This window comes from Danio rerio, chromosome 6, assembly GCF_052040795.2.
Source record: "Danio rerio strain M-AB ecotype USA chromosome 6, GRCz13ab, whole genome shotgun sequence".
In the NCBI taxonomy this organism is placed as follows: Eukaryota; Metazoa; Chordata; class Actinopteri; order Cypriniformes; family Danionidae; genus Danio; species Danio rerio.
The window spans coordinates 43,877,501-43,898,529 of NC_141026.1; the positions used below are offsets into that span (position 1 = coordinate 43,877,501).

At 36.0% G+C, this 21,029-nt stretch overlaps 1 protein-coding gene across 3 annotated transcripts in view; it reads left to right on the forward strand.

Annotated features, from left to right (window-relative positions):
• srgap3 (SLIT-ROBO Rho GTPase activating protein 3) overlaps positions 1–21,029 on the forward strand; it is a 200,428-nt gene that overhangs the window by 163,088 nt on the left and 16,311 nt on the right. For all 3 annotated transcript variants that reach the window (XR_015494021.1, XM_087257811.1, XM_087257812.1), the window contains exons 16-19: positions 1,753–1,858; positions 6,316–6,543; positions 9,213–9,286; positions 18,755–18,935. Coding sequence is in view for 2 of the 3 variants with exons in the window: in XM_087257811.1 (XP_087113937.1) it covers positions 1,753–1,858; positions 6,316–6,543; positions 9,213–9,286; positions 18,755–18,935 (589 nt within the window). In the remaining variant the exon portion in view is untranslated. The remainder of the gene's footprint in view (positions 1–1,752; positions 1,859–6,315; positions 6,544–9,212; positions 9,287–18,754; positions 18,936–21,029) is intronic.

The following is a 21,029-nucleotide window of genomic DNA, read 5'->3' on the forward strand; positions in this document are numbered from 1 at the left end:
CCTGAACATTAATAGAACATTGAGTGAAGATTATGAACAGTTCTTCTGAACATGGCATCTTTTGCCTACTCCTTGCTGCCAGAGACTTGACAGCGCTTCTTCTCACTAATCTGAACCACATTTGCCTTTAGAGCGGAAGCAGTTGAGACCCTCAGTATGGCTTGAAGATGATCATCATTAAGTCTAGACCTGTCTAGACTCACTCAAAACTTCCATTCCCTCACCTAAAAAAAAGGCGTATGTATGTATAAATAAAACACCCCCACCCCACTCCAGTCACATCAGTCTGTGCCAGTCTGTATCTACCTATAATATATATAAGATGCAGGCTGTAGCTAGGTAGGTGGCAGGCTGCAGATAGGTAGCTAAGTGGCAGGCAGGGGCGGGAACAGCTTACCTTGGTTCTGGCCGGCGCGAGTTCCCTCCTAACACTTCCCGCCCGTCACAGCATCTAACAAAGGGGCGGGGTGCGTGGTGACGTCACCGGTATCCCCGCCCCTTTGTTTACACGGCGGGCTGGGAATGCCAGTGACCGCTGTGTACGGATAGAATCAGCGGAGCGGGGAGCGCTCTCTCTCTCCGCTCCGCTGATTCTGTCAGTGTACAGCGGTCGGCGCGGGCCACAAAATATTGCACTGAGGGCTGCAAATGGCCCGCGGGCCGCGAGTTTGAGACCCCTGCTTTAGATGCTCTGCTCGTCACAGTGTGCGAATGAGACCGCATTCTGACCGCATGCTTCTGACTGTGTCTGCGTGCTGCACGCACACAAACACACACAAACACACAGGAGCCTGCGGTTTAGTTATAATCATGGAATAATCGTTCATCTCGATTAATGGTTTTTCATAATCGTTAGAAGCCAAAATTGAAATCGGATTTTCGATTAATTGCACAGCCCTAATGTGTACACTGTGGTCAGAAAGGGATGGACATGGTCAGCAACAATACTCAGGTAAGCTGTGGCATCAACAAGGCATTTGCGCCCACAGAACTGCCACCAATATATTCTCTCTTTCGGACCATTCTCTTTAAACCCTAGAGATGGTTGTGCATGAAAATTCCTGTAGATCAGCAGTTTCTGAAATACTCAGACCAGACCGTCTGACACCAACAACCATCCCATGTTCAAAGTCACTTAAATCACCTTTCTTCTCCATTCTGATGCTCAGTTTGAACTGCAGCAGATCATCTTAACCATGTCTACATACCTAAATACATTGAGTTTCTGCCTAGTGATTGGCTGATAAGTTATTTGCGTTAACATGCAGTTGGATAGTTGTACCTAATAAAGTGGCCAGTATGTGTGTATAAAACAGAGAACGGTTTTTCAGATTGTATTAATATTTCACAATATTATTTTTTACAATATGTTTTTATCAAATAAATTCAGTTCAGTACAAGTTTATCTGTAAAGTGCTTATTTATTAAAATTAGTCCTGCTTTGGCAAGCATTTCTTTAAAAAATCCTACAGACCCTTTAAACCAGTGGTCACCAAACTTGTTTCTGGAGGGCCGGTGTCCTGCTGATTTTAACTCCAACCCTAATCAAACACACCTGAACAAGCTAATCAAGGTCTTACTATACTTGAAACATGCGGGCAGGTGTGTTGAGGCAAGTTGGAGCTAAACCCTGCAGGAACACCGGCCCTCCAGGACCAAGTTTGGTGACCCCTGCTTTAAACTGTTGTATAAATTCTGATTGTGAAGCTTTAGGATTTTTTTCAAATATTGTTTTTTGGTTTCTTGTTTCAGAGCTTGAATCATCTGCAGAAAGAGCCCACCACATCCAGCAGATCATCGTTACCCTTCCTCGCACCGTCATCATCGTCCTGCGATACCTGTTCGCTTTTCTCAATCAGTAAGTTGTTTATTTCAGCAACTATTTTTGTGGCATATATTATAAACCACACTCACACACATGCGCACAAAAATGGGAGGCTTATCTCTAATTTCACCGCTTTGCCTTCACAGCGCCTCTGTCTTAAGACTGTAAATCTCTTGTAAATCACCATTTATATGAATAGCAGCAGTCACAAGCAAGAGACATTCATTATATTTACAAAGAGCCATTCAGCAGCCTTCCACTGTTCCTGTCTAATTTATGTGCACGTCTGTCAAGGCAGTGCTTTAGAGGATATTTACGCCAGAAGAAAGCCATCAGTCTGTACTGTACTCTACCTGTCGTCTTCTCCTGGCTTTTTTTATTGATGTCTCCTGTTCACAACCTCCTCCAAACCCAACCGAAAAGCTGATTTCACTTCAAGATTTTTTCCTTCTGACTTCTTTTCACCTTTCACTTGCTCCCGGTGCCCGCAGCTCTCGCAGCTGTGACTCACTCCAGTTCGAGAGATGAACTGTGAAAGATAATACACTGTACATGGAGATGAATTCACTGAGGCAGAGTTATGAATGAGTTTATTGAAATGGACAGAGAGAAAGCCTGGGTCCCACTGTGGCGGCCCTTTAGAAATAGTGTTTGTAAAAATAATTAGGGCTCTGTTTTAACAATCTAGGCGCAAAGTCTAAAGCGCATTGCGCAAACACATTGAGGGTGTGTTCGAATCCACTTTTGCTATTTTAAGGATGGAAAAATGTGCCCTTGTGAATGGTTTAACAGGGCTTTGCTTATTCTGTTAATGAGTTAGGGGTGTGTTTTGAGTATAATGTGCATATAACCAATCAGAGTATCATCTCTCATTCCCTTTAAGAGCCAGTTGTGTTGCACCAACCATGGTGCATTTGCTATTTAAACGGCAGACTTTGTAGGCGGAAGAACTGAAGGGAAAAAACTGAATGCTTCACTAGTGAGTAAACAGTTAAACAGACCATCTGTATCCCGAGGATAAAGAACAAGCCCTCTCCATTTGGCCTCTTTACTTTCTCTTTTTCTTTCTCTTTACTTTTACTCTTTACTCCTTTACTTTTGTGGATAGGAAACAGTGTTGTACACATTCCACTGAAGACATCCATAAGCCTACATATTAAGTTTGATTTGTTAAGTGCAAAGACTTGTTTCAGAACTATTTCTAAATTCAGTTCTAATTTCCAGCAAACAAATAAATGAACAATAATAACAAAGTGTGGTCAAACAACTGAGTTATATCCAAACACACGTCATTTTCTTATGCCCTATATGGTGATGCATATATATCTAAAACCTGACAGGTGGACAAATCTGATCTTGTTTTAATTAAAACAAATATAGATATGCATATAATAAATACTACTACTACTAATAATAACATTATACAAAAGCAAATAGTCATGAATGAACTAAAAAAAGCCCCCCTGGACATGAAGAAGAAAGATGCCAAACATGTCTTGCGCCTTATTGCAATGGGTGTATGATAGGGCCTTTATTGTGTCCCAAATTGGGTAAGACTTTATTTTGATGGTCCCTATTGCACATTTCCTTGACTAAAAGTTGCATTGTAACTACATGCCAATTAATTCTCATTTGAGTGGACTTTCTGCTTAATATCATTTAAGACATTTAACTGACTATACGTCAACCTACACAAACCCTAACCCCAACTTAACATTCTACTCATAATCTAATGAGAATTAGTTGGCTTGTAGATACAATGTAACTTAAATTCAACAAAATGTGTTAAAGGGACCATCAAGAGAAAGTGATACCCCAAATTGTAATATGTTCAAATGAGTATTCCAAGGTATTCATACTGTCCTGAATAACCTGGAAAAGTAAGGGAATTTTGACAAAGCATTTTCCAGGCCTGGAAAAGTAAAAAAAAAAAAAAAAAAGATAAATCCAAGATGTTTTGGAAAAGCCATGGAAATTTGTTTAACAAAATATCTGTGTACCGGTACTTGAATATATTTGAGATTATAATGTTAGGTAAATTTTAAATACAATTGCGCAGTTCGTCTCTGCATGTGATGTTTTCTGTGTAGAGTAACATTTTAGCTTTGCATCTCTTTCACTCATTCCTCATAATTCAAGCTACATTTTGAGTGTGATGTTCAGAAACAATCTAAAGGGGTAAGATACTGTGGGTGCTAAAAGCTAATTTGTACTATCCTTATAAGTCTCATGAAAACACAAGCTAACATTTCTAGAAGATACTTTCTAAAAACTATTTTACAGATATAAAAATAAAATACATAGGTTGTCACATATTGTTTTATAAGATGTATTTAATTTGTGTATGTTAATTTGTGTATTTTTTTTTCTTATTTACAGTGTTAATGTAGATGTTACATGAAACACAATGTCATGAATATTTACCTGAAACCTTTGTAAAATAACAGAAAAGTCCTGGAATTTTAGTAGTAAAAATGTGTATAAACTGTAGTACTGTACTGTTTGTGGTAGAAATTGCATATTAGATATCAATTAAAACTACAAACATAAATAAAAAGCTATAAAACTATAAACAACATGGTTGATGTGCAAGATGTACGGTTAAGTCGAGAAGCTTAGGCAAAGGAGTTTAAATTTATCAACAGTTAAAGGTGTCATATAATGAAAATGTGGACATACTTGAATATAGCTGAATGATAATAATTTAGTACATATGTGAAAATGACATATCGTAAGCCTCAAAAAACATTGATTCATCATACTTATAAATCCTGTGGAAATCCAGGTGGAAAAACAGGCCAATCGGAATAAAACACATGGGTAGCAATTGATTCGCCACAGTGTTTTCCAGTGAGATTACAACAATAATGATTTTACATTTTAGGGGGTTATTCCTTTAGTTATAAATGAGCATGTAAAACCATTTTTGTTGAATTTTTTAATTAACCTAAGCCACATACAGTTGAAGTTAGAATTATTAGCCCTTCCCAATTTCTGTTTAATGGAAAAAATGGATGCTAGTGTTCAGCTTAAAGTGACATTTAAATGTTAACTTGGTTATTTAAGCAAGTTTGGGTAATTAGGCAAATCATTGTATAACGATGGTTTGTTCTGTAGATACTTAGAAAAATATTGCGTAAGGGGGCTAATAATATTGACCTTAAAACTTGATTTATTTATTTTTTTAACTGCTTTTATTCTAGCCGAAATAAAACCAATAAGACTTTTTTCAGAAGAAAAAAATATTTTTGGAAATACTGTGAAAAATTCCTTGATCTGTTAAACATCATTTGGGGAATATTTTAAAAAGAAAAACAGGAGGGCTAATCATTTTGACTTCAATTGTACCTACTTGAATGCACAATTATGCAAATGCCAGAGGAGATTTTACTGCATGAAAGACCTGCGAATGGCAGCTTAATGTGCTATTTCATCTCCAATATTGGTAGGAAATGAATAATGAAAGAAATGTGACAGAATGATTGACAAGATACATAACTAAGCAACAGAATGCACTTTAATGAAGACTTCTCTTCTCTTCTCTTTTCTTCTCTTCTCTTCTCTTCTCTTCTCTTCGCTTCTCTTCTCTTTTCTTCTCTTCTCTTCTCTTCTCTTCTCTTCTCTTACAGCCTTCTTTTACACACTCAAAAGTGTCAATGTCAATTTTACTTATATAGCACTATTATACACAACCAAAGGTTGACCAATATGCTGAACAATACAAATCACAAAGAACAAGTATAAAATTATAGCTAAAAACAAACAATTCTCACTGATAAAATGCCAAATCAAAATGGTAAGTTTTCAACCTAGATTTAAAAACAGACAGATATGATAAAGACCTAAAACAGAGGGGCAGAGCATTCCACAAGGTAGGACCAGCTTCTGCGAAAGCCCGGTCACCTCTGCATTTCAGCCTCGACTTTGGGATGTCTAATAGTCTCTGGTTAGATGACCGAAGAGACTGACCAGGCTGATGTTCAGTCAACAGGTCTGATAGGTAGGTAGGTAGCTAAGCCATTTAGTGATTTAAAAACCAGGAGAAGAATTTAAAAAATGATACGATAGTGCACAGGCAACCAGTGCAAAGAGCGCAAAACTGGTGTGATGTGGTCATATTTTTTGGTACGGGTTAAAAGCCTTGCAGCAGCAGCATTTTGAAATAACTGTAGGCAGGGTAGACTTGTCTGACTGATCCCAAAATATAGCAATTTACAGTAGTCCAATCTAGAAGTAGTGAAAGCATGAATTATTTTTTTCAAACTTTTTTTCTAGATAAAATAGGTTTGACTGTTTTTAAAAGTCTAAGTTGGAAAAAAGCAGGATTTGATTCAAAAGTGTTCAAAAGTATTCTTTTTCTTTACTAAAAGATAAAAAAAAAACTTAAAATTGGGGATTGATACAAAAAAAAAGTACAAAAATGCACTGAATTATGACATAGCAGAAATTTGAAAGCCTTAAACGTCCCTTTTTTCTCTCCATCCTTCTAGTCTGTCCCAGTACAGTGATGAGAACATGATGGACCCGTATAACCTTGCCATCTGTTTCGGACCCACTCTAATGCCCATCCCCGATGGTCAAGACCCCGTGGCCTGTCAGGCTCATGTTAACGAAGTCATCAAAACCATCATCATGCACAATGAGATCATCTTCCCCAGCCCGCGCGAGCTGGACGGCCCCGTCTATGAGAAGTGCATGACTGGAGGAGAGGAGTACTGGTGAGCGCCAAGGCTGGATTTTGTTGTTAGCTAGGAATGTCATCCTTTCAACATTCAGGCCAGCTGTGGTTTAGAAATGAGCTCTGGTGTATGAATGAGGGTCATATAAAGTGAAATACCATAGACTTTTGTAACGTGTTGCTAAAAGCACAACTTTAACTTGCGTCAATGAGAGCTTAATTAAATTATGTAGCCTACATCGAACAGTGTTGGTATCCGATACATATTCCATATGGTTCTGTGATTTTTAAACATATTACTTTAAGTTTTTAAAAGTAGCCTATTCTGCTCATAAAAACCTGATTTATTTGGTGAAAAAATATACAAACGTAACTGTTTTGTTGCTGAATATAGTTTAAGGGTGCTTTCACACCTGTAGATCAATTGTTTTGTTCCGTAACAGGGGTTAAGATTGTTACAATGTTTATTTTTGGTGTGGTTCGCTTTGACACGGCAAAGTTTCTAAACAAACTCATTAATTTTCTTGTCGGCTTAGTCCCTTTATTAATCCAGCGGAATGAACCGCGGAATGAACAGCGGAATGAACCAGCAACTTATCCAGCACGTTTTTACACAGCGGATGCCCTTTTAGCCACAACCCATTTCTGGGAAATTCTTAACAAACTAAAACAGTTCAAACAAGTCACGTTGTAGTAAACTCTCCTCACATTGAGTTTTAGAGTGTATTTATCCCAAGGATTCCGCTTAGCTGTCATACGTTGTTATTTTAATTTATGATGATGATAAATGAGACATTATAAGCTAATGGTGAAACCAGGGCTTGACTTTTTTGATCACCACACACTGTAGCTAGTAGTTTTCCAACGTAGCCACTCACCATTTTCAATGACCACAATTTTGTTGTTGGGAAAATCTTTTTATATGCATAAATTTGACTTTGCCAAGCTAATAGTACTTGATTTAGATTTTGTGTTATTTCTACTTGCCTCCTAGGTCATTTAACTTTTTTGTGGTTGTTACCTTGCTCAATAAGCATGAGCAAATGTGTTGTGGTATCATAGTGTCACATTGCGATTAGTTTTATTTGACTTTTAGGGCCCAACACTAAAGGATTTACAATTTTTTTTCTCTCTGGCCACACCAACTAATTATTTTCTTGTAATAAATTTTAAAAATGGGTAAAAATAATATAACTTTTTATTCAACAAAAGTGTTCTTAAAAAAACAATTGGCATTCAAAATTTATTCTCATGGATGTAGAAATACACAGCATACACAGTCTGTCTGGCTAAAGGTCCCAGATCACTAGTTACTAATAAATGGAGAGTTAATCTTCCATTTAAGCAATGCTACTGTAAAGGATGATAATTAATCCACGTAAACAAAAATAAGTGTAAGCAAAAGAAAGCCATACTGTGTATGGAAAACATACTGTGTGCAATAATGAAAAGATATTCACGCGCACACGGTCAACATTAGGCTCAATAATAATTAATGTGAAAGGGCCAACCGCTTCTGCATAGAAACAATCATGAGCTCTTGAAAGCAGCAGAACTGTAGGTGCATGAGCACAGCTTTTTTCTAATTTGCGTGGAGCGCAAAGGTATGCCGAGGAAGTGCGCACAACACACACAGATCTGTCGGAGCTTTTAATCCTTGCGGCTCATCCGGGTAATGGTGGGCACCTAACTGAACCAATAAGCAACCTAAGAGTGGAGTGAGAAGCGGAGAGGAGGGTGAGGAAAATAAATACACAAAAAAACTTACAAGGAACATAACAGGTGTCAAGATTTTTGTTTTTGATCCTTGTACTTAGCTTTTATTTGATTAGAAATGAAATTAAGACAATTATATAAGTCACATATGACATTTTTGACATGTACGTTTGTTACACTTTATTTTAAAATGTATTTTAAAATAGTAAAGCTAAATGTTTAGCTCCCATAACTCCAGTCTACAGAGTAATTCAATTCCTTAGAAATAAATAAACATTTATGCTTATTTATTTATTTATTTATTTATTTATTTATTTATTTATTCATTCATTCGTTTATTTATTTATTCATTCCTTTATTCATTTGTTTAGTTATTCATTCATTCATTTATTTATTTATTTATGTATTAATTTATTCATTCATTCAATCATTCATTCATATATGTATGTATTTATTTATTTAGGTATTCATTCATTCATTCATTCATTTAATTATTCATTCATTCATTCATTTAATTTGGGAAACTACTGGAATTTTTGTTTAAGATTCTTCAATGAATAGAAACTACAAAAGAGCAGTATTTTAAATAATAGCGCAAAACTTAATCATTTATTTTCTCCCCTCTTACTGATTCCAAATCCAAATCTTTAAGTGGTTGTTTATATTTTGAACATGCTGTCTTAAAACGGGCTTTACTGTTCTATAATCTTACGTCATGCTTAACAACTCTAAACCACACTAAAATCCATGGAACTCTCTAGTGTGTTGCTTTAAAACCTGCATGAAATTACATATTTGACTTTTGAGTCTTTTAGTCCTTCATGCTTGTCATGCCATTTCATGGCGTCTTTAACATTAACACCACCAAGATTGATTACTGTTATTGTGACATTGCAAAATGTAATTGATAATCACATATGCTGTTACTGTGTTTTTTGTGTTTTTAAACATCTCTTTCTCTTTGTGTTTGTATGTGTATGTGTATTGACACAGTGACAGCCCTCACAGTGAACCAGGCACCATTGATGAAGCTGACAACTGCACCGAACCTCACACAAGCGATGACGGTACAGACTTTATGCACACTCCTATTATTCTCTCTGACAGGATGCTGTTATTTAGTACTATTGTATAACTAGAAGCAGAAATCAGCAAGTGAGGTCTTTAGTTTTCACAACTGCTGGAGCACAGATGGTTATGCAGGACTTTATGAGTGAATGAATCTAAATGACCATATTGCTTATTTAAAAAACAGAAAACATGTGTTTGTTTGTGTATTTGGAGGGTGATGTGCTCATTAGCATTGCTGTATTGGGCTCTGGCTGACCTTTCTGGCTTGTGTCTGTGTGTATATGTGGGTGTTCACATGCATGTCAAACATCTAATTGACATCGGATGTCAAAACTGGCACTGAAACATTGAGTCGGATTCAGTATCCACACAAAAAAAAGAAAGAAAAGAAAAGAAAATGTATAAATTATGTAACCTACTCTGTCTCTGTAAAGGTACTCTGAGATTATGGTAGTATTTAATGCTTACATTAACCTAGCATATATATCACTAACCCTAACTGAAAAACACAAGCATTATTTATTATTATATTATATTATATTATATTATATTATATTATATTATATTATATTATATTATATTATATTATATTATATTATATTATATTATATTATATTATAAAAATAATTGTTCTCCTTACTTTAATTAGGCTATAATTTTTATTAAATAAATTAAGCAAAAATTGTATTTGTTTTTTGTTAAACTCTATGAAAACACAATTTAAAAAAAGGGCTCTGTTTTAATGATTTTGGAGCAAAGTCTAAAGCTTATGGCGCAAAAGCAATAAGAGCATGTCTGAATCCACATTTGCTATTTTAAGGACGGAAAAATACGCTCTGCGCCTGGTGTCACAGGGTTGTGCTTATTTTCTTAATGAGTTAGGGGTGTGTTTTGAGCATAGCGTGCATTAAACCAATCAGATTATCATCTCCCATGCCCTTTAAGAGTGAGTTGCATCACGCCCTAGGCAATTTGCTATTTACATGGCTTTTCTCAACTTGTGAGAAAAGAGTTAACAGACCATCTGCAGCACGAATATGAAGAAGGAGCCTCCTCCATTCGGTCTCATTACTTTCTGTTTCTTTTACTTTTATTTTTTTACTTTACTTCTTTACTTTCGTGGATAAGGAACTGAAGACATCCACCAACCTACATATTTAATTTTGTTTGTTAAGCCCAAAGATTTGTTTCAAAACTATTTATAAATTCAGTTCTAATTTCCAGCAAACAAATAAATGAATAAACAAAACCAACGAAGTTTGGTCAAAAACTGATTTGTATCCAAACACACCTCCTATTTTTATGCTAATAGATTTCTAATAGATTTTTATTATTTTCATAATTAAAATAAATACAAATATGCATATAATAAATAATACTGTTAGTAATAATAACATTCTACAAATGTAAATTTTCATGAATAAACTGAAAAAGCCCCCGAGATGAGGCATGGAGGCAGTGTTTTTTTTTATATTTATGCAAAAAATTATAATTTGTGTAACATTTTAATACTTAAATTTTTTCATATGTAAAGATATTTGTGGATTGCTGAACATTCTGTGTGCATTGTGTAAGTGTTTGAACCCGCATAGGCGCATAACTAACATGCTCTGCACTGAACTTTAGACCTGCTTTTAGTTGGTCAATTGGGCAGTATATGTCAGTTCTTTAGAATAGCACCTTGCCAACAATGTGCCTTAACAACCCTCCATTCTTGAACGGAACACCCATGAGTCCACAAAGTGGCACAAATGGATTTACTATTTAAGCAAAGTGGCACAAAACGTGAAAATTAGGGTTACACTGGTCTGAAAATAGCAACAAATCGCGCCAAACACGTCTTGTGCCCTATTGTGCAGGTGTATGATAGGGCCTAAAAGGTTCAAAACACTGTTAATTTTTTGAGGATGCTTGCATATTTTTACAGGACCATTAAAAAACCACAAAAACACCAGTTAAGAAATTCAAAATAAAAAATGCGTACACATTTTGCATACTAACCTTGTTTAAGAAAGTGTAGGGAATGCTAGAATAAATTTGTATCTATTTATTAATGAATATGGCTTATATGATCATCAATTTAGGTTAAATATGTTTACTTTGAATTTTGCTGCGCACATTCTTCAGTCAAGTTTATTTTTTATAGATCACAAATTTTGCGTGAGAAGATGCGTACACGTAATTCTAGACCCATTTTGTGCATCTGTATTTAGAAATGAGACCCTGGGTTATATTCTTTTGTGGATGATATGATTGACATCTAGCTCAGCCAATCAAAGAGGTGTTCGTTATGCAGTCTGCATCCTCATTGGGTGAAAGAATATGAGGAGATAAGAAAAATAAAAAACATGTCAGCACAGATTCATAAAGGCTTATATGAGTTTCTAGGTCGTTAAAAACATATAATTTTCCCCCTCTTCTCTCTCCCTTCCTTTCCCCTCTTCATTCCTCACATGTAAATGATTGCATTGTCTAGTGGTGTTTCCGCTGCTATATTAAATGAACTAGCAGACGGAAATATCTCTTTCGGCCCAGTTTTCAGCAATCTCCGCGCTTCATCTCTCTCTTCCAGCCCATGGTTTTTCTCTGCTTAATTGCCTCCTCCTTTGGCTTTTATCACTTTGTTTTCCTTCGCTCCGTCTCTCTTGCTTGCTCTTTGTTCAGGGTGAGTAAACAGGTCTCGCGGGGCTTCCTGCTCTGCTCCCTTCAATTTACTGATTGATGGAGCTGCTTTCGCTCGCTAACCCAAAACACCAGAAACATCTGATAGCATCTCTCACATAAAGCTCTCTGCTCATTTCAAAGTTTCAGTCAGAGTTCAGATTTAATAAAACAGCTCTACTCTCAGTTAATGGATTGAGAGTGGGTCTTTTTTACACACATTAAAACTAAAGCACTGTTTTTTTTTTTTTTTTTGTTTAAATGTACACTCATTTTAAATAACTTTAGGTATGTTAATGGAATACACTCAATTCTTTTGCACTGAAACAACATTATTCTTTGGATTTCCAATTTTTTTTAAGGTAAATGGTTGCAAACAATTTATATGGGCTGAATTTAAACAACTTAAGTTGAACATTGCTAAATTTAATCGTTTGTTTGAAGTTATTCCATATACATTGCTTGCAACCACTTACCTTAAAAATGTAGCTAATTCAATATATAATGTTTTTCAGTGTGTATAACTACAAAATTCCTCTCTTAAAAGTTTATAACCAGACACACTGGCTTGTAGTGTAAGTTGTTTTAATATTTACTTCTTATTTTTAGTATATTCTTTTCACCTTTACAGATGTTTTTGTGCATTGTTATAATTAGCAATTCCGAATTCTCAAGTATCAAGTTAAATACCAATCGTTATTGAAATTTTTCCGTTATTGAAAGTCAATTTCCTGCTAACATTTGTTCGCTGTTGAGCGCTTCCTTAAACACAGCTGATTGACAATTGTGGCTCACATTCTCAACAGAAATGATTGTGATTGGCTACATGGCTTTAAAACACTTCACATTCTTGTATCTTTGTTTGCACTCAGTCATGACGAGTGGTCAATTGATGATCTGTACGGCCAATTGCATTCATTTCCATTGAGCATGTGAGAACAATGGCCAATCAGCAGCATTACTAACGTGCTCAACAACATTTTTTTTGGTTCTGAAGTTGATACTTTTGACAATAGAACAAATGGAAGGTGGGCTATTATTAACAATTTTTATTGAGTTGCACTCTTGTCTTGCAATTCAAATGAAAAGAAGAGAATATTCTGTCTTAAAAATATTTAGGTGAACTTCATCACACAAATGTCGTGAGAATGAGTGCTCCCTAGAATATGGGTGCAGCAGAGAGGGTAATGTTGGCATTTCAGACCTACCGACAAATAAGAGGCAGCAAAATGCTAGTACATTCCAAACAGTATATATTGCTCTTTAAATAGCACTTCAGAGTGAAAGCAATAATGGCTGATTCTGGATTAGCATTCCAATCAGCTAATCAGAAGTAAAGGCCACGCTTACTGTTTATGTTAAGGTTAGGCTTACGGTTAGGTTTATGCACTTCTACATAATTGTTATCCAACTATTATTACTCTCGGATTTTGGGGATCATTTACAGTTATGGTTGGGTTTAGGGGTAGGGAATAGGTATAATTACATTTTCAAACAAAAATGAGTTCCAGGGTCAACATAGATGTTAATCCAGGATCGCATTCTACTTGGCAAATTCATGACAAGCGCCATATTGAAGCCTAAGTGCTCAAAACTGGCCACTTCAAAGGGCCCTTCGTAATGAAGGATGGTACAAGTGATGGATCCTCCAGGCTCCTATGATCTTTTGCACAGGGCAGTTGTTTGGTGTTGCACACAGTGATCATCAGAAGGGCTCATCCCTATGCCCAAGTGGAGTGTAAACCCTTAAAAGATATTAGGGTCTAAAATTAACACTTGACAAGAGCCAAACATGATTAAAAATTGGCATTGACCAGTACTGTATATGAAACACTGGCACTTGCATATGAAACACTGGCACTGGCAACTGGCACGCCAGTTGGACATTATTGGAATTATTGCAAAACAGTGTAGTAAGAATGACAGGCAGATTGTAAAGTAGATTCACTGTTTTTAAAGTAGTCAAATCAAATCATATTTTCAGAGGATGAGATCATTGTAATTGGCTCTTTTGTGATTTTTATGAGCTAATCTAATAATAGGATATTATTAGGATAGGATTGACTCTTTTTCTAGAAGCTTTTACTTGAGATGTAACTGCTTTATTTTGAATTATTATTTTTTGTTTATTCTTTTGATTAGTAACTAGTTTTTGTTTATTCTGTGTAACCCAAGAATCTGGAGAAACTGTACTAGGGGTCACTTCACCAAAATTGAAACACTGGCTTGAATTCGATAAGATGACTAACTTGATGGCCTGTACCATTTGTTGAAAACAGGTTGCTGTTGCTGTTGCTGTTGCTGTTGTTGTTGTTGTTGTTGTTGTTGTTGTTGTTGTTGTTGTTGTTGTTGTTGTTGTTGTTGTTGTTAAAGTAAAACTAGTACAAATGGAAAAAGTAAAACTAAAGTAAAACTAGAATAAATGAAAAAAAAAAACACTGTAAATATAGATATATGAATATTCATTGTAATAATCACCTATATTTGCCGAAACTTTTATGACATAACAATAAACATTGGTGGCCAGTACATTTTCTGACATCACTGGCTATTGGCAGATGTAGCAAAAAGTTAGGTTTATGCCAGGGGTGTCCAAACTTAATCCTGGAGGGCCGATGTCCTGGAGAGTTTAGCTCCAACCATAATCAAACACACCTGAACCAGCTAATCAAGCCCTTACTAGATATACTAGAAACTTCCTGGCAGGTGTGTTGAAGCAAGTTGGAGCTAAACTCAGCAGGACACTGGCCCTCCAGGACTGAGTTTGGACACCCCTGGTTTAGGATTTGGACATAAGTATGAGTTTTTCTGAATGGAGTTCAGTATTGTATTTACTGTAGAGATTACTGATTATGTTGTGAAATACATACTCATGCACTAATTAGAATATTTCTGCTTTGTTTTGACTCAATTCAGGTTGTGATTTGATTCTCAATTTCTGATTCAGTCTATTATAGATTTGACTCCAGTGAATATAGATTTAATTTAAGAGCAATGCAGATTACTTTACAAAATTATGGATGAAAATATATTAAGATCAACTGACCTGTACAGTGGTGTTTAAAAGTTTTTGCCCCCCTACTGATTTCTTTCATTTTTTATGTTTTTGCATGTTTGTCACTTTTCAATGTTTCAGATCATCAAACGTAATTAAATATTAGTCAAAGATATCACAAGTAACCACTTCATGCAGTTTTGAATAAAGCTTTTTATTATTAAGGGAAAACAAAATCCCAATAACATAGCAAACACTTTTTATTTTAGATACTCATGGATAAGTCTACATTAAAACACAACCCACCTCTCTGTTTTAAATGCATACATTGTAGTCTAGAATTGATTTGATTGAATCAATCAATCAATCAATCAATCAATCAATCAATCAATCAATCAATCAATCAATAAATAATTCTTACAATATTACAATCAATACATAAATCTTCTTTACTTGATCTTGCTTTTGATATTTGATCTGCCAAATAATCCTAAACACTAATCATGTTTTTAGAGGTAGACTCACTTAAACGGTAAGCAACCAGCTCTATCACACTTTCAGCACACTGATGTATATGTATGTGATCTGCACTGACATTTTATTCCGACCTATCCGGTGCTCTGATCTGGAATCAGCCTTCCCCGAGGAGCTCATCAGCCAAACTCTGCCTCATGCATGACTTCAGGTCTGTTTGAAGTCACATGTTTCAGCTCCAAAAACAGCCTTATCGCAAACTCCCACTGAGAAACCGCAATCACACTCTGAACCCCCAATCCTTCAACCCAGCCAATCAGGTGCAGCCACAAAGGAAACAATCAGACGACACAGTACTGAACGGTGAAGGCTGATTTCTCTCTCTCTTTCGCTCTCTCTCTCTCTCGCTCTTTCGCTCTCTCTCTTTCGCTCTCTCTCTCTTTCTCTCTCTCTCTCTCTCTCTCTCTCACTCTCTCTCTCTCTCTCTCTCTCTCCATTCTTTCTCTTTCCTTCCACTTGTGTTCAATGCCTGTATTTAATTTCACCCCTGGGTGGAGACCTTAATGAAGCTGATTGGTTTTTTCTAGTTGACTTGGAGATTTCCTGCAGGCTCGGATTTGCTCTGTGTCTCTCCTTAACCCTAAATGACCCGACTGTCTGTTTGCCCCAGGCAGTGTCTGGTCATATGAACGCAGTGGTCATGATAAATGGCAGATTTTGATATAGGATTTCGATAAAGTCCACTTTGCATTTTGGAATTCTATCTGTATTAGAAATGTGACTGATCCTTTGTGTTTCTAATGGGATTAATGATGTTCATATCCTTTGAAACACAAAACCTCATTGTGAACGTAATATATGTGAGTGTATAGGGTCGATTTGAGAATTAGATGCACATACTGCTGTGTTGTTGATGTTGAATAGTATTTACTGTTGTTGTTGAGCGGTTAGTCACATTATTGCTCTATCATTCTGTCCTAAGAATAAATGAACCGTGAAAGTACACTTGATCACGCTGAATGCAGCATGTTTCTTCCAGACAGTTGCAAGTTGGAAATATTGCATTGCAGCTGGAGTTTGTTGTGTGTTCTGTTTTATGTTATAAGGTTGTTTTGTTTTATGAAAATTGTGACGACAGGCTTTTGTTCATTGTTTGTTTTGGTTGTGAATTTGGAATTATGGCACTTTATCTGTGGACTTTTATTTGGAGTTGCTTTTGTGTGAAATAAGTCTCATTTTGCAAAGCAGAAATGATTCCAAAGGTTTTTGTTTGTTTTGTTTCAATTTTTTTTTTTTTTTTTTTTTTTTACATTTTGCTTTGCACTGATCCAGGATTTTGCCCCAAATTCTAAATTGTTTTGGTTTTGTTTTGCTCACTATGCACAGTAATTTGCAATAGTTTTTTTTATGTAGAAATGTGACCTTAGACCACAAATGCAGTCATACATGTCAGTTCCTTTGAAATTGAGATTTATACATCAACTGAAAGCTGAATATATACACTTTTGTGGTTTGTTAGGATCATAGACTGGAAAAAGATATGGACGTAGTATCCATGAAATCACCCTTAGGTTTCTTAAGAACCCAAATGAAGCTGCAAGTAGGCATGGCCAACCGTCTACATTTTGTTTGCACGTTATTGCACCGACTGTGGGTTACCAAAAAAGGGCAAAGAGGCGGAGCGTGAGCTGAGCTACAGATTCTTGCGCACATTTTGCTTAGACAGGCTTTTCTTTGGGAGAAACGCTTAATACTTTATTACCTGTGAGTCGTTTTGTGTTCTGACCACATGTGCTTGGTTGTACACTATATCAATAAAGTGTCAAAACTTTTAAAAATACTGTTGTAATACATTAAGCCACTAAGCATTGCTCTAGAAATGTTTTTCTACAGGAAGAAAATGCGAATTTCTTCCAAATACATCAAATATAGTCTCTGTTTGGAAACGCAAATGCTATTTGGGAAATCCAGCTTATCAATCTGTCAGATTCTGGAGTGCATTTAAGTTGTAAAGAAAATTATGAATGATAAATGATCTTAAATCAAACAAATACATTTATAGAGAGGGTATATAAGTATATAATTTCACTCACCTGGGAAATGGAGGCCATTTGAATGGTTTGTAAACACAATTAAGTGCACAGCATGCTATATCATCTGATAATAGTAGAAAATAATTCCAAAAGGCAACTGACTGTGTAAAGCCACATAAAAACGAAACAAAAATACGACATATATGCCGAGTTCAGGAGCTAATCAACTGCAATCAGCTGAGGTGACATGACCGCTATCAGTGAACCCTAGCTGGTACCCTAATCATGCAGACTTAATATAACTTAATAAAAAACTAAATGAATGAGTTATTAAAAGATTCACGCCCCTCATAGTTGTCATGAAGAGTAATATTCACTATATGAACCAAAATCGTTCTTTGTACCAGGCTATAAACTCTTTTTTTTTCTGCTGTAAGTTGGCTATTTTAAAAGTGGGGTACAATGGAAATCTGCTCTATTATGGAGCCAGGCCTAGCGGAATTTAAATGAATAGCAGTTTCAGTTACCTCTGTATGAACTTCACGAGGGAGTGCTGGATGTTGCCGCTTAGGATAGGATGAAACTTGTCTGAGAAACAACAGTTTGTTTATCTGGAATGAGAGGATTAAAGAAATAAAAATACAAGGATAACTGTCTTTTTATATATAAAAAGAAATACACTTTAAAATAAAATACTTAGTAATGCATATTAATTATAAAAAAAGTTGATATTTGAAATATAAAAAATAGCAAATTTACATAAACTTGATTTATTTCACTTTATTGTATCATGTACAATTTTTTTGCATAAAAGAAAAATAAATTATTTTCACATGAACAATGTATTTTGGACTTTTACCAAAAATATACCCGTGCAACATAAGACATATAAACATGTAACATACATATATTTTTTACCAGTCAGTATTACCCACTGTAAACCCACTGTGCCCTTGCTGCAGAATCTTAAATATTTTACACAATTGTACATTAAATATCTAATATGTGCTGTGCAGTTGTTTGCATTTAATATTTCCAGACAAATTGCTTGTTGCTGGAAACTTGTCAGTTCGCGCCTGGTCAGGACATGGTGTGAGTGTGTATGTGTGTGTTTTTTTTTGCTGAGAACCAGCTGGGAGCATGACAGATTTTAAGTCTGTTGCAGTGCTTTGAAGCTCTTTGAAAATTTGTTGACATAATTCTCTGTGCAAACACGTTAATGAGCACTAGTTTCTCATTCCCCCCCACCCCTCTCTCTCTCTCTCTCTCTCTCTCTCTCACACACACACTCACACATACAGAAGTGGAGCAGATTGAAGCCATTGCTAAGTTCGACTACATGGGTCGGACTCCTCGAGAGTTGTCTTTCAAAAAAGGTGCATCCCTTTTGCTGTATCATCGTGCATCAGAGGACTGGTGGGAGGGCAGGCACAATGGAGTGGATGGCCTTATTCCTCACCAATATATTGTCGTACAAGATCTGTAAGTATCTAAAGTCAATTATCTACCTGTATGTCTATCTGTCTTTCTGTCTGGAATGTACAGTATGCCCCAATGAAGGACAGTATACTCTAATAATACCCTATATCCTAAATAGTACTCCAGTACAGACACCCTAATAAATTATTTCTCCAGTTAATCCTGTTTTATACTTGTAAAACCCATTCCTGAGGTGCAGCTGATCACAGAGAGTTGGAACAGATCTTTTAATCCCAGTTTCATTGCAAATCCTGGACATGTTTATATGGTTTGCTACCGAGACTTATTAATTTGCACCTTTCAATCAATTCGGTGGGTGGGGAAACCACACTCCTACCTATTATGGTCCCTCTGAAATAATTTGAATCAGTGAATCATGATGTGTGAAACTTTCAGTGCATATTTGAACCACCTTAACAAGTTCATGGAAAATATCCGGTTATATATACTGTATGGGATGACTTGGAGCATGTCTTGGAGCATGTCGTGATTTTTCAAGTTTAAAATGATGAGGATGGATTTTTACTGTATATTTGTCTAAGTAAAAGATTCCCAAGGTAAAAATACAATCCAATTGTCCTGTGAAATTGTTGCGCTCTGGGTAATAACTAATCAGCCAGGCCATCTGGCCTGAATTTTATACCTTAATTGCTCAAGTGAGAATCAAATAGTTCTCACCATTAACACTTCAGACTTTAATTATAATTTAACAGCACTGAGTGACAGTTAAAGTATGCCCTTATGTCTCAGGCTGTGGCCTTTTTAACACAATGTGAGCCTGATTGTGCTTCAGAAGTCCCTAATGTGCTACAGCCGACATGCATTTATGTCAAAGCCCGTTGAGTGCAGTGGCACATGACAGACTTCAGCAGAGTTAAAAGGCTCCTATTTTACCCTCTACAAGATGTAAGATCTCCAGATTATGTCTGTTAAGTTTCAGCGCAAAAAATACCATTCAGAGTATTTATTATACATTAGAATATGCCCATTTTGAGCTTTAAGGAAAGTGTAACTGTTTTTGTAGCCTATGTCTTTAAATGCAAATGAGCTGGTTCTCCCCGCCCAGCATTCCAACGTCATATAAACAGCAGTCAGTGACAGAGTCAGACACGGATGAAGCAGAAATCCAGTTCATTAGTCAAAAATACCAAGTGAGTTTATTTATTATATTCAGTGTTCACATTCTAAACTTTTATTTATCTAAGGAGGGTAAACCTTTTTGGTAATGTTAGTTTGTGTAATACATGCTTCAGTGTATTAAATTTATGTGTTTATTTAAATGACATCTAATTTATTCATAACAAATCTTCAGTGTTTTGAAGGATAGGCTATTTAGCGTACTCTGACCTGATTATCTATTTCAGCTTACTTTAGGACAAACTATGCAAACAATGCATCTAATTTGACGTTACTTTCAGGCATTATGTAGAAACAAACACCTATTTTATGAGAAAACGTGTTTTTTTTCCACGTCTTGTGATCTCTAACAGTGTCTATTGGTGCTCTAAATCTGCCGTTTGGACAGATTGGCCCAATTATGCATTCACCATTATAGGGGTGGTCAAATGGTTATTATTTAAATTATTAACATTAATATTTTAAATGCAGATCAGAGTGAAGTTTTTTCTCAGTTTCAAAGCCCCCTTAGGCCCCGCCCCTCCCCCACACTACTTAATTTGACGTAATTAAGGGGGTCTTAATCATCAAGCCTTAATTAGAATGGTCAAGCCCCCATCACCCCACCATTCCCAAAACCCCCTGTAATTTGCACCCTGGTTATATTTTTGGTGGAGTTTAATCAAGCCCTTCTGCAACGAGTCACACACAAATGCTGTTAAAAGTTTGCAGTAAACACACACACACACACACGTTTTTACTGTCTTTATTGCACACGTGCTCTGTTTTAAAAATGTTTAAACTTGTGAAACTCAGCTGATCAAAGAGAGCTGGAACAGATCTTTTAATCCCAATTTCATTGCAAATCCTGTTCTGTGGACATGTTTATATGTGTTACTACAGAGACACGTTAGTACACGCCTGTCAATCAGTTCGGCGGTTGGGGACCACACTCCTACATCACATTGCGGTGGGCCTCAA